The 14,116-nt window shown below is 38.7% G+C and overlaps 1 protein-coding gene and 1 non-coding gene across 3 annotated transcripts in view; one reads left to right on the forward strand and one right to left on the reverse strand.

Moving 5' to 3' along the window:
• Positions 1 to 14,116, forward strand: part of RBL2 (RB transcriptional corepressor like 2) — a 57,211-nt gene that overhangs the window by 3,315 nt on the left and 39,780 nt on the right. For both annotated transcript variants that reach the window (XM_019012528.4, XM_019012529.4), the window contains exons 2-5: positions 1,272 to 1,402; positions 4,885 to 5,085; positions 9,267 to 9,331; positions 13,891 to 14,019. In XM_019012528.4, the coding sequence (XP_018868073.2) occupies positions 1,272 to 1,402; positions 4,885 to 5,085; positions 9,267 to 9,331; positions 13,891 to 14,019 (526 nt within the window). The remainder of the gene's footprint in view (positions 1 to 1,271; positions 1,403 to 4,884; positions 5,086 to 9,266; positions 9,332 to 13,890; positions 14,020 to 14,116) is intronic.
• On the reverse strand, positions 5,456 to 5,560 carry LOC115931204 (U6 spliceosomal RNA). Its single transcript, XR_004067741.1, has one exon. It is a non-coding gene; the product is annotated as a U6 spliceosomal RNA (small nuclear RNA).

Genomic DNA, 14,116 nt, shown 5'->3' on the forward strand with positions numbered 1-14,116 from the left:
ATATAAACAATAGGCCAGGTGCAGGGGCTCACGCCTGTAATCCCAGCACTTTGGGAGGTCTAGGTGGGCGAGTCACGAGGTCAGGAGATCAAGACCATTCTGGCTAACACATTGAAACCCAGTCTCTACTAAAAATACAAAAAATTAGCTGAGCGTGGTGGTGGGCGCCTGTAGTCCCAGCTACTCAGGAGGCTGAGGCAGGAGAATGGCGTGAACCTGGGAGGCAGAGCTTGGAGTGAGCCAAGATGGAGCCACTGTACTCCAGCCTGGGTGACAGAGTGAGACTCCATCTCAAAAAAAATAAAAAATAAAAAAAATAAACAATAATATTGTTTCCATTACTATGGCTATATAACAAATTGCCTTAAAACTTAGGGGCAGAAAGCAATTTGTTTTGGTCACAGGTTCTGTGAGTAAGGAATTCAGGCCGGGGACAGTGTGGATGTCATGTTTCTGCATCAAAATGACTGGTACCTCACCTGGAAGACTTGAGCAACTAGGTACTGGCACAGCTGGAGCTCGTTGGGCATCTCTGTATGTTTGTTCCATGTGGTCTCACCAGCATGGTGATCCAGGGTAGCTAAATTCTTACATGTTGGTTCAGGACTCCGAAGGCACATGTCCTAAGAGAGAGAACCAAGTGGAATCTATACTGCCTTGTATAATCTTTTAGAATTACATAGTTTCACTTCTACCTCTGCAATTATTGATAGAGACAGTTAATCAATGTGAGGGAACGCAGACCCTTGCCCAGGTCCAAGGTGAGGGAACCCTCTCTACCTCTCAGTGGAATAATGTTAATGTCACATTATAAGAAGAGCCTACGGGGCTGGGTACAGTGGCTCACACCTGTAATCCCAGCACTTTGGAAGGCCAAGGCGGATGGATCACTTGAGGCCAGGAGTTCAAGACCAGCCTGGGCAACATGACAAAACCCTGTCTCTACAAAAAATACAAAAATTAGCCAGGTATGGTGGCGCACGTCTGTAGTCCCAGCTACTTGGGAGGCTGAGGTAGGAGGAGTGCTTGAACCTGGGAGGTGGAGGTTGCAGTGAGCCAAGATTGTGCCACTGCACTCCAGCCTGGGTGACAGAGCAAGACTCCATCTCAAAAAAAAAAAAAAAAAAAGAGCGTATGAGATAGGGTCATCATTGAAACTAAGTTTCCCACAAAAATATAAACAACATTTTCAATTTAAACATACTTTTAAAAATATTGAAATATTTATGTGTAGCTTTTTAACTAAAAATCAATTTTCTTTTCTTTTACAGGGAAATGATCTTCATTGGTTAGCATGTGCCTTATATGTGGCTTGCAGAAAATCTGTTCCAACTGTAAGCAAAGGGACAGTGGAAGGAAACTATGTATCTTTAACTAGAATCCTGAAATGTTCAGAGCAGAGGTAACTATGTTAGAGTTTGAGAAGTAGAGTATGGCTAATGTAAGCTCATAAATCATAGTGATAGTAAGAATTATCTCTGTTTATCATTTTCTGAGCATTTGTACCTGTGGACTGGTGAAATTAGATGCTAAAACTAGCATCTAATGATTTTCCTTTCTTTATATCACAGTTAATATCCATTATATTTTACTTCTTTGGTGAAAATATTTAAATTTTAATGTTTTAGGCACTTGTGTGGCAGAATTTATTTTTAAAGGTTAGGACATTGTGTAATATTGGGAGAAATGAAGGATATTGAGAAACTTTAGGAGATACTCCAAGTTGAAAAGGTAAATAAAATATTATTTGCTATTATACTTAGAAATATGTGCACAGGACTTGTGGTCTTAATATAAATGGAACATGTAAGTATTTCTCAGTTTCATGTTTGGAGGATAAATGACATGATTATAATCCATTTTAGAAAGGGTCAAATATGTTTTAAAAAAGAGGCAGAAATTGCTTTATCTGTTGTGTAATTAAATTGATTACATTTACTTTTTGTGCCTTTTAGGTGAATTTTCTTACATGGCTTATTAAAGATAAGTGGAAAAATGATGTTTAGCATTTTGGGGGAAATTACCACTGTCAAAATTTATGGAGTTAATGGTTAAAAAATCACTTACTAAATAAAAAAATTAACTGGGTGTGGTTGTGCATACCTGCAGGCCTAGCTACTTGGGAGGCTGAGATGGGAGGATCACTTGAGCCCTGAATGATGGAGCAGCACTGCACTCCAGCCTGGGCCACAGAGCAAGACCTTGTCTCCAAAAAAAAAAAAAAGAAGGTTACTATTAAAATAATTAGCAGGCTGGGGGCGGTGGCTCACGCCTGTAATCCCAGCACTTTTGGAGGCCAAGGTGTGTGGTCAGGAATTGGAGATCAGCCTGGCCAATATGGTGAAACCCCGTCTCAACTAAAAATACAAAAATTAGCCGAGTGTGGTGGCATGCGCCTGTAATCTTAGCTACTCAGGAAGCTGAGTCAGGAAAATCACTTGAGCCCAGGAGGCAGAGATTGCAGTGAGCACTATTGCACTCCAGCCTGGGTGACAAGAGTGAGACTCCATCTCAAAACAAATAAATAAAATAAAATAATTCACAATGTCATGTTTTAGCTGACGTTGTGAATTTTAGTAATCTTTTTTTAACCTTTAACTCCATCCTGAGTTACATTGACCAAAGAATCAGTATCTAGAATTATATCAGGAACTACTAACAGGGTTAATAAAATGAATAAAGAATATGACTTCACAAAGGTTATAATTCACATAGCTAATAGATACAGGAAGAGATATTCACTGTCACTAATAAAGACTTTCAAAGTAGAAAGATAACATTTCATTCTGTTTTTTTTGAGATGGAGTCTTGCTCTTTCACCCAGGCCAGGGTGCAGTGGCGTGATCTCAGCTCATTGCAGCCTCTGCCTCCCAGGTTCAAACGATTCTCCCGCTGTGGCCTCCCAAGTGGCGGGGATTACAGATGTGCACCACCACACCTGGCTAATTTTTTGTATTTTTAGTAGAGACAGGGTTTCACCATGTTGGCCAGGCTGGTTTCCAACTCCTGACCTCAGGTGATCCACCCGCCTTGGACTCCCAAAGTGCTGGCATTACAGGTGTGAGCCACCGTGCCTGGCCAACATTTTATTCTTACCATTGGGAAAATTTGAAGTCTGGTATACCAAGTTTGGTCACTGTACAGGGAAACAGGAACTCTATTTTTTTTATTTTTCAGTTCTTTTTTTTTTTTTTTTTTTTTTTTTGAGATGGAGTCTCACTCTGCCGCCCAGGCTGGAGTGCAGTAGCTCAATCTCTACTCACTGCAACCTCCACTTCCCAGGTTCAAGTGATTCTCATGCTTCAGCCTCCCGGAGTAGCTGGGATAAAGGCACATACCACTATACCTGACTAATTTTTGTATTTTTTGTGGAGACCGGGTTTCACCGTGTTGACCAGGCTAGTCTCGAACTCCTGACCTCAAGTGATCCACCTGCCTCGGTCTCCCAAAGTGCTGGGATTACAGGCATGAGCCGCTGCGCTCAGGCAGGAACTCTATATTGCTGGTGTACATTGGTGAGAGTCAAAATTGACACAACTACTTTACTAGCAAATTTGGTGGTATCTAGTAACATTGAAGGTGCGCATTCTCTTACTGTACTTCTTGGAGTAGTCCCCAAAGAAACTCCTGCACACATGTATAAGGATGTTTTCATTACAACATTTTTTGTTATCATGGAATATTAGAAACAACCTAAATTTCCATTGGTTGGGGAGTGAATGCAAAAAGTCATTGTATGTTCATATGAAAGAATGTTTTTAGCAATTAAAATGAATATATCTTACATATCAACATTAATGTCAGAAACATTATTGAGTGTGAAAAAGCAAGTTGCAGACTACCACTGAAGTATGATACCATTTATATAAAATGTAAAAACACGTAATAAGATATTGCTTATTGTTTACACATACATGTGTATGTGTAGTAAGTGTGAAAACATAGGAAGGATTAAGACCAACTTTGGAATGGTGTTTATCTTTGGGGTAGAAGGGTAAGGATGGGATTAGGGAGGAGTATAAAATGGTAATTTTGACTGTTTCTTTTTCTTTTTCTTTTTCTTTTTTGAGACAGAGTCTCGCATTGTCGCCAGGCTGGAGTGCAGTGGCGTGATCTCGGCTCACTGCAACCTCCGCCTCCCAGGTTTAAGTGATTTTCCTGCCTCAGCCTCCCGAGTAGCTGGGATTACAGGTGCCCGCCAGCACGCCCAGCTAATTTTTTGTATTTTTAGTAGAGATCGGGTTTTACCGTGTTGGCCATGCTGGTTTCAAACTCCTGACCTTGTGAATCTCCCACCTCGGCCTCCCAAAGTGCTGGGATTACAGGTGTGAGCCACTGCACCTAGCCTTGACTGTTTCTATAGTGTTGCTAGTTTAAAAAAAAATCTGAAGTGGCAGGAGGAGGTGGCTCACACCTGTAATCACAGTGTTCTAGGAAGCCAAAGTGGGAGGATCACTCAAGCCCTGGAGTCTGCAACGAGCTGTGATCTTGCCACTGAACTCCAACATGGGTGATAGAGCGAAACCCTATCTCTTACAAAAACAAAAACGACAAAATTTATTTGATATGTTAACATTTAAAAAATCTGGCAGTGAACCAACGTGAATGTTGGTTAGGTTACTCTTGTTAATTTTGGTTTGTATTTTCAAATATTTCATAGTTAACAAATACTTTAGGTAACCTAAACAAAATGGATTAGGAGGATCAGAGGAATATACCAATCTGTAAGAAATTAAGCTAGTCAGAGACATGAGTTGTGATTTTATTTCACTGTCTAAAAGTAATATAATTTAATGAGATAATATTGATTTACTTTTGAATACTTACTTTTGTATACTTTACCCTATGTTAATTATGAAATATCTTGTTTGTCTTTAATACCAGCTTAATCGAATTTTTTAATAAGATGAAGAAGTGGGAAGACATGGCAAATCTACCCCCACATTTCAGAGAACGTACTGAGAGATTAGAAAGAAACTTCACTGTTTCTGCTGTAATTTTTAAGAAATATGAACCCATTTTTCAGGACATCTTTAAATACCCTCAAGAGGAGCAACCTCGTCAGCAGCGAGGAAGGAAACAGCGGTAGGTTTTCTTGTTGGTTCATCAGGAATACACATTAGTCTGTGCTGCAGTGTTGATATTCTGCTAGGTTTTTTTTTTCTAGTTTTAAAAAAGAAATAAGATTTAAAAAATCTTTTTCCCCAGTCGTTTTCTTTTAATGATGCTTTTTTTGCTTTTCATTGTGGGTTGGCCATGAAGAGTGGCTTTTTTCATATTGCTAAATGTATACAGGTCTTTGTTTCTATAAATTTTCATTTTTCTTATTTTATTTTATTATTATTTTTTCCTCAGTGATCCTTGTTCTGAAACCTTCCTTTTTCATTTAAGCAACAAAAAATGCAGACTGTACAAGTCAGACTTCAGGGATTTTCACCCTTTCGCCACCTTGGAGATGTATCTATATCTGTATCTAGATATATATTTTTTTTATTGCGCAGGGGCCATGCTAATCAATGTATTGTTCCAATTTTAGTATATGTGCTGCCAAAGGGAGCACTGCCCTAGATATAGATCACTATATTAACCACCATATTTTCTACTAGTGATTGTGTAGACTATTTTATGTCAAACTGAGTAATAAATAATCCCCTTGAAATGACTTCTGTATGTATTTTTATGTTTATAATGAATTCAGAATAGAGAGACTGGATTGGGAAAAGACAGGAGAACTGAAACTATTATGAATTTGTTCTTTCTGATCACTTCTGCAAAGTCTATAAGCATGCTCTGACTCAGTGTTTTCTACCTTTCCTGATAGATAAAGGCAGTTATGGAATACACATTTTCCTTCTTTATCATTGAAAGTTTTTTCATAAAGTAGAAATGAAAATTCTAACAATTAGAAAAATGTTGACAAGAAAAGTAAAGGGAAAGGAGTTAAAATTATTTGGCTAGAATAAATAATGTTTGCTTCTCTTTAAATATAAAAGTTTTCCCAGACTGTGAAGGATGTTTACATTAAGTGTAACCTTTTAAAAATAAAATGGGGGAATGACAAACCAGGAGGAAAAAAAAATTAAAAAAATTAGAACTATTTACATTTTAATATAGATGGCACCACTGATACAGAAGCATCTGGTCTAGCTCACTTACAGTTTTGGGGAATTGACTATTTAAAATGAAGCATTCTGAGCCAGGCGGGTTGGCTCAACGCCTGTAATCCCAGCACTTTAGGAGGCCGAGGCAGGCGAATCACCTGAGGTCAGGAGTTCAAGACCAACCTGGCCAACATGGCAAAACCCCGTCTCTACTAAAAATACAAAAATTAGCTGTGCGTGGTGGTGCATGCCTATAATCCCAGCTACTCGGGAGGCTGAGTCAGTAGAATCCCTTGAACCGAGAGGCAGAAGTTGTGGTGAGCCAAGATTGTACCATTGCATTCCAGCCTGGGCGACAAGAATGAAACTCCATCTCATAAATAAATAAGTAAACAAATAAAAGGAGGTATTCTGGCTGAGTGCCTGTAATCCCAGCACTTTGGGAGGCCAAGGCGGGTGGATCACTTGAGGTCGGGAGTTCGAGACCAGCCTGGCCAACGTGGTGAAACCCCGTCTCTACTAAAAATACAAAAATTAGCGGGGTATGGTGGTGGGTGCCTGTAATCCCAGCTACTTGGGAGGGAGAGGTGGAAGAATCACTTGAACCTCAGAGTTGGAGGTTGCAGTGAGCCGACATCACGCCACTGCACTCCAGCCTGGGCGATAGAGTGAGACTCTGTTTTAATAATAAATAAATAAATAAAATGACATATTCTCCTAGCACTTTGGGAGGCCAAGGCAGGTGGATTGCTTGAGGTCAGGAGTTCAAGACTAGCCTGGCCAATGTGCCAAAACCCCATCTCCACTAAAAATCCAAAAATTAGGCAGGTATGGTGGTGTGTGCCTGTTGTCCCAGCTACTTGAGAGGCTGAGGCAGGTGAATCGCTTGAACCCAGGAGGCGGAGGTTTCAGTGAGCTGCGATCGCGCCACTGCACTCCAGCCTAGGTGACAGAGTGAGACTTCGTCTCCAAATAAATAAATAAAAAATGAAGTATTCTAAAGTTTGAATAGAAGCTTTGTACTGAGTCTGAGTGAGGCCAATGTGATCATTTATGGGAAGATATCTTCTTTCTTTGGAGTATCTGGAAAATAATTTCAGATTGCACTTGTTTTGATATTTCTTAGGATATATATACTACCTAATTCTAATTAAGAGAATTTTAAAAGGCCATGTGCAGTGGCTCACACCTGATCCCAGCACTTTGGGAGGCTGAAGTGGACAGATCACTTGAGCCCAGGAGTTTGAGACCAGCCTGGACAGTATGGCGAAACTTCATCTCCACAAAAAATACAAAAATTAGCTTGGAGTGGTGGTGCACACCTGTGGTCCCAGCTACTGGGGAGGCTGAGGTGGGGGGATCACTTGAGCCTGGGAGGTTGAGGCTGCAGTGAGCTGTGCTCATACCACTGTACTCCAGTTTGGGTGACAGAGCAAGACCTTGTCTCAAAAAAAAAAAAAAAAAAAAGTAAATCACTTTATTAGAGATTTTACATTTTTATCACTTTGTATACTTTCTGTTAGCTCTTTCTGTTAACTATAGTCATAATGTATAGCACTTACTGAGCATTTACTTTGGGGCAGGGACTCTTAAGACTTCAATATGTATTACTTCAGTTAATCCCTCTGACAACCTTGTGATACTCATACTGTTGTTAGATAGAGAAAATTAGCCGCAGAGAGGTTAAGTAATTTGTCCAGGGTCACACAACCAGGTGTGGAGTTCTTATTGAAACTGACTGCAGGAACCCATGTGCTTTACTGTGACTATATACTGCATCTCTCACACACTATTTGAAAATGTGTCACTATTTGTTTAGCACTTATCCACAGGAAATACTGTTAGGTATTATGTAGAACACAGGCATTTTTTAAAACACCAAACCCCACAGTCTCTGTCTTCTGAGAGCTTTCAGTACAGTCAGCGAGATGAGGCAGGTATGAAGATTCCAGTGCATGCAATGCAGTGTGTTATAAAAGTCCCATGACTACCAGAGGGAATACAGATGTAAAACTTAGGAGGAAAAGAAATCACTCTGGATGAGCCAGTCAGGTAAGTTTACATGGAATAAGTAGAAATAGGTCTTGAAAAATGGGTACGAGTTTGATAGGTGAATATGAAGATACAGATAGCACCTTCTGTGTAGAGGAAACAAGACACAAAAGCAGTAAAGCAAGAGGAAATGTGGGAGGTTAGTCAAGTTTTTTTTTTCTAGAATTCTCAAGTTGTAGAGCCAGAATTAAGAGTAGCTTAAGTGTTAAGCTAAAAAAAATTGAATTTTATTTTGGTAGGCAACCAAAACTAGAAATAGTTTATCATGCGCCTGTGGTAGAGAGGCTACTTTTAAAAGCAGAACACTGACATTTAATCCTTGCCATGGACTGGTGAATTAAGTACAGTATTGTACCCAAGTAGAATAATCTTTTGACAGATGAAATGACTAAGGCCCAGGTGAGCAAGTTTACCCTAGCTAATGGCAGTGCTGGAACTAAATCTAATCTAATCTTCTCCACGGAATTTCGTTCTTCTGGGCACCTTGTTAGAATAAGGCTGTTGGGAGGTGGAGACCACAGATTTCTTGTCTAAAAGTTGTCAGAGGTTTTGGTAGAAAAGCCAAGCTTAAAGCAGGTCTGAAACTTGGCAGACTACTTGGCAATATACAACAGGTACTCTTAATGGATGGAAGTATAAGGAATTATAGGAAGCTCATAATTTACATTAAAAAGGCCTTTTGTGATTTGATATAGTCTGGAATATCTTTAAGGAGGGAGGGAGGGATACAGGTCATTAGCTGTGATAAAGGAGAAAAAAATGAGGACATATCTGACTGCATATAGTGGTCTTAAAGCAGCATAGCATTGCTGTGTCATCAAAAGAACTATTTTTATTCATTTTATTTTCCACCTCACCTATCTTGCCCTCAAAAAACTTTAAAAAATTCTTTAAGAATTTTCTTTTCTTTGAGATGGGCTCTTTCCCTGGATCCCAGCTATTTCCTACCAATATTTTGTTAAGGCAGAACGTCCACGTTTTCCATGTGAAGCTGAATCTGATCTCTCTCCCTTTAACTGTGGGTTTTATTTTACACCTGATTTACAGTCATTTGGGATGTTTTTTTTCTGATTCTTCTGTTGTCTCATGACTTTTTTTTTTCTTCCCCCAAAGGCGACAGCCCTGTACTGTGTCTGAAATTTTCCATTTTTGTTGGGTGCTTTTTATATATGCAAAAGGTAAGAAAATAGTAATATTTATTTAGATTTAATATGTCTATTTACATTTTCAGGTATTAATTTTGTCAACTTCTAATATGTATCAGGAAAAGATTTTCACTGAAAATTTTCTCAAGGGTTTTAATCCTAGATTCTTTTTTAAGTATTGCCTTTTCATCAAAAGATCTATTGGATTTCTTTACAATATACAAATCTTCTCTTATTAAATGGAAAGTCCTTTAACTTTGTTGTGTACAACATCTTTTCTACCCAAAGCTACTCTTTTAAATTATGAGCTGAAAACACATTATTCTGTATATGCTTGTATTGTGAACTCTATTTTTCATGAGATGTATCTTATTTAGTTGAGCGCAATTACTGATCAACCTCAGAGCTGTTCAGATTTTTTTTTGTATCTCGTTCAGATAAGTATACTTAGTCAAATGCTTTTATATACTATTTATTTTCTTTCCCTTTTTTCTTGTCTCATTTAACCTACCCAAGGTCTGCATTCAGTGAAATACATGTCTCTCTTATTTTTTGTCCTTTTTGTATTTATTTATTTATTTTTTTTGAGATGGAATCTCATTCTGTCTCCCAGGGTAGATTGCAGTGGCACAATCTCGGCTCACTGCAGCCTACACCTCCCAGGTTCAAGTAATTCTCCTGCCTCAGCCTCCCGAATAGCTGTGATTACAGGCGCCCACCACCATGCCCAGCTAATTTTTGTGTTTTCAGTAGAGATGGGGTTTCGCCATGTTGGCCAGGCTGGTCTCAAACTCCTGACCTCAGGTGATCTGCCTGCCCTGGCCTCCCAAAGTGCTGGGATTATAGGCACGAGCCACTGCGCCCAGTTCCTTTTTATATTTCTATGTAGAAACAATTCTTTAAAGTAGATAGGAAAGTGCAGTTATATTATTACATAGCTTTCTTCTGTATACTATGTGGAATGCCTTTGCCACTAAGATGGCTCAATAAAATGCAAAGTTAACAAAGAATCTTAGAGCTGGAAGGAGTTTCATAAGTATAAGAGAGACTCTCATTATTAGATTAACTAGCTTAACTTAATTTTTTTTTGAGATGGAGTCTCACTCTGTTGCCCAGGCTGGAGTGCAGTGGTGCGATCTCAGCCCACTGCAACCTCTACTGCCCGGGTTCAAGCAATCTCCTGCCTCAGCCTCCCGAGTAGCTGGGATTACAGGTGCCTGCCACCGTGCCCGGCTAATTTTTTGTAGTTTTTAGTAGAGATGGAGTTTCACCATCTTGGCCAGGCTGGCCTTGAACTCCTGACCTCGTGATCCACCCGCGTCAGCCTCCCAAAGTGCTGGGCTTACAGGCGTGAGCCATCGCACCCGGCCTAGCTTAACTCATTTACTTTATTTTTTATTTTTATTTTTATTTTTGAGACAGGATCTTGCTCTGTTGCCCAGGCTGGAGTGCAGTGGTATGATCTCTGCTCACTGCAACCTCCGCCTCTTGTGTTCAAGTGATTCTTGTGGCTCAGCCTCTTGAGTAGCTGGGATTGCAGGCATGCACCATTATACCTGGCTAATTTTTGTATTTTTAGTAGTGTTGGGGTTTTGCCATGTTGGCCAGGGTGGTCTCGAACTCCTGACCTCAAGTGATCTGCCACCTCGGCCTCCCAAAGTGTTGGGATTACAGGTGTGAGCCACCATGCTCAGCCAGCTTAGTCACTTTAAAGATTAGGCAGCTGAGCCCAGAAACTAGCTGCTGGGAACAAAGCTAAGATTTGAACTCAGATCTCCTGGTTCCTGGTTCTTAGTTTCATACTGGCTGTGTGTGACATTGTTGGTCTCCAGGTTTGATTTGTCCTGGTCCCTCTCTAGCTAATTAGGGTGAGAGCTGCCATCCTTCCTTCCCTGAGCTGCATGCTTGATTCAAGAGAAAAATCTTTCTTTTGTCATACATGACACTGGCATATTTCTTTAGCGATGATAAAGGCGACATGATCAGTGGCATGAAATAAAGGTTTTGAAGTATATAAACCATTTTTACAGTGGCTACAAATTTTAGAATGTGCGACTGCTATTATGTATGATGGTAATCTTTTCATATGATTGTATTGGGCAAGTATGTCTCACTTCTAGGATTTTTATCTGTTTTGTTTGTCTTTTATGGCATATGTGTACTTAGAAGTAAATATAGTTGGTACTATATATAATATGTACAATACAATAAAAAATAATTTCATTGTCCTTATTTTGTTCTCACTGGACCTGTTGGGGTGGTTTTTTCTCCGTAATTAACTCAGTGTTTGACTTTTATCTCATTAATTCAGTTTATAATAATTCCACCTTAAGAACCTTTGTGGATTGGGCATGGTGGCATATGCCTGGAATCCTAGCTACTTGGGAGGTTGAGGTGGGAGAATCGCTTGAACCTGGGAAGCGCAGGCTGCAGTGAGCTGAGATTGCACCTCCAGTCTGGGCGACTTCGAGACCGTGTCTCGAAAAAAAAAAAAAAAAGAAACTTAATCCTCTCACAGTCCACCACTGTGATCTTTTATAATACACAATGATCTTTTCTAATAGTCATTTAATTGCTTTAATTCAGTTCTCATTTATTTGGGGGAAAGGTGTACTCTTTTATAGCCACCTTTCTAATGACAAATAAGCCAACTCTGGAGATGAAACATTTCTATTTACTTGTTATCTTTGTTGATTAAAAGATAAAATACCTCACAAAGTCAGATTTATTTGTAAGGTCAGGATTTGAAATAGAAAATACGTCATGTTGAGAGAGTCCTAGAATTTAATTTAAATTAGATTCTGATCTTTAGGGGCATTTCAGCTTTTTATTAGATGTTACAGTGCTGCCTTTTTTTTTTTTTTTTTTTTTGCCTTCTATGGCAAGTGCACACCAGTAACAAGTTTAGGCTTGTTGGTGTGATGGGCTTTGTAGCTTGAAATCAGTAGGTGCTACTTACTTCCTTTTTTACACATGAGGAACCAAGTATATTTTAATATTAAACCTCTTTATAGAAGAACCAAGCAAGTTGGTTTGGCTGTATCAATGCACAGTTTAATGTGTTGATTATCGTTTGCCTCTTTGGCAGAGAAGAATTTTTTTTTCTTTAGTTCATTTAAGTTGATTTGTTGAATGTTTCCGTCTATACAAAAAAAGAATTGCTTTGTATATGCTGAGGTAAGTGGTAACTTTCTTTGGAGGAACAGAGAGAAAGGGAAACCTGAAACAAAGCTGCAGGTGTGTGCGTGTGTGTACACGTACACTTGGTTAGGCGTTAAGTGTGAAATGCTGAGGTTTGGAAATCTTCATATGTATGTTAGCTATTTAAATAGAATTTATCTGATGATACAAGAATGTAAAATCACCATGAAGCATACATGTGCAGTGTTTAACTAAAAAAGGATGGGCTTGAAGTTATAAAATAACTAGAAATAATTCTTAATTTCTAGGAAATTAAGATAATAATAAAATGGTTTAACTACATGTAAAAATGTGTTCAGTGTTAGAGTTCAACCAGCACTGCAGAAATTACATGTTTCTGTCAGTTTAGGTTTTTGATTTCTTATTTCCCTGTTACCAAGCATCAGCAATTATTCTTGGGATTATTAGCTCTGGAATTGAAAGATATTTAATGGTACTCCTGTTGCATTAATTTGTCTGAGTTTATATAGAAAAGTATTAAAAATGTTACTGTTGGAGTCTGATAAAAAGTTCTGGTCTTTTAAAAATATGTGTATGAGAAATAGCATGAACTCAGGAGGCAGAGCTTGCAGTGAGCTGAGATCATGCCACTGCACTCCAGCCTGGGCGACAGTGAGACTCCATCTCAAAAAAAAAAAAAATGTATATGAGAATAATTAAGTGAATTATTTTTTCTGCTGTCTCCTAAGTATTTCTAATAATTTTCATGACAGAAAAATGTTTTCATGCAAAACAATTTCTTACAGTTTGAGATAATTTATAAATGTTTTGTGTTCAGAATTTTCAAAGAAAAGACCAATGATAAAGTTTTATTCAGCTACTAGGTATTTAATAAACACTTAATGAATGAATGGCATTTTTAGTAAAGTTATAGTTTTCACTAAGCTGTTAGACATTTATTAATTTAATAAAGGCCAGGCATGGTGGTTTACACCTGTAATCCTAGCACTTTGGGAGGCCAAGGCAGAAGGATCACTTGAGTCCAGGTGTTCAAGACCAGCCTGGGCAACATAGCAAAACTCCATCTCTAAAAAAAGTTTTTAAATTAGCCATGTGTGGTGGCATGTGCCTGTAATTTCAGCTGCCCAGGAGGCTGAGACAGGAAGATCCCTTGAGCCCAAGAGGTTGAGGGTGCAGTGAGCCATGATCATACCACTGCACTCCAGCCTGGGTGACCCACCAAGACTCTGTCTCTTAAAAATAAATAAATAAATAAATTTATTAAGATATAAGAGTAATATGTCAAAATGTAAATTTGCCAAGACACTTATTGTAATGAGTCAATTTTGTACAATTGTTTTGTAATGTCATAATAAGTAAAGGAAGAAATTATTTTTAAAATGTTACAAAGTCAATGCTAATTTAACTCTATACTGCTTATAATCCTGCAGGTAATTTCCCCATGATTAGTGATGATTTGGTCAATTCTTATCACCTGCTGCTGTGTGCTTTGGACTTAGTTTATGGAAATGCACTTCAATGTTCTAATCGTAAAGAACTTGTGAACCCTAATTTTAAAGGTAGGTTTGTAAATCAAAGATTTTTGGGCAATCTGCATTTCTGTGTTATGTTTACCCTTGGAGTTGTACAGGTTTCCTAGCATCAGTATTTTGAAGA

This window comes from Gorilla gorilla, chromosome 18 (genome assembly GCF_029281585.2).
Source record: "Gorilla gorilla gorilla isolate KB3781 chromosome 18, NHGRI_mGorGor1-v2.1_pri, whole genome shotgun sequence".
In the NCBI taxonomy this organism is placed as follows: Eukaryota; Metazoa; Chordata; class Mammalia; order Primates; family Hominidae; genus Gorilla; species Gorilla gorilla.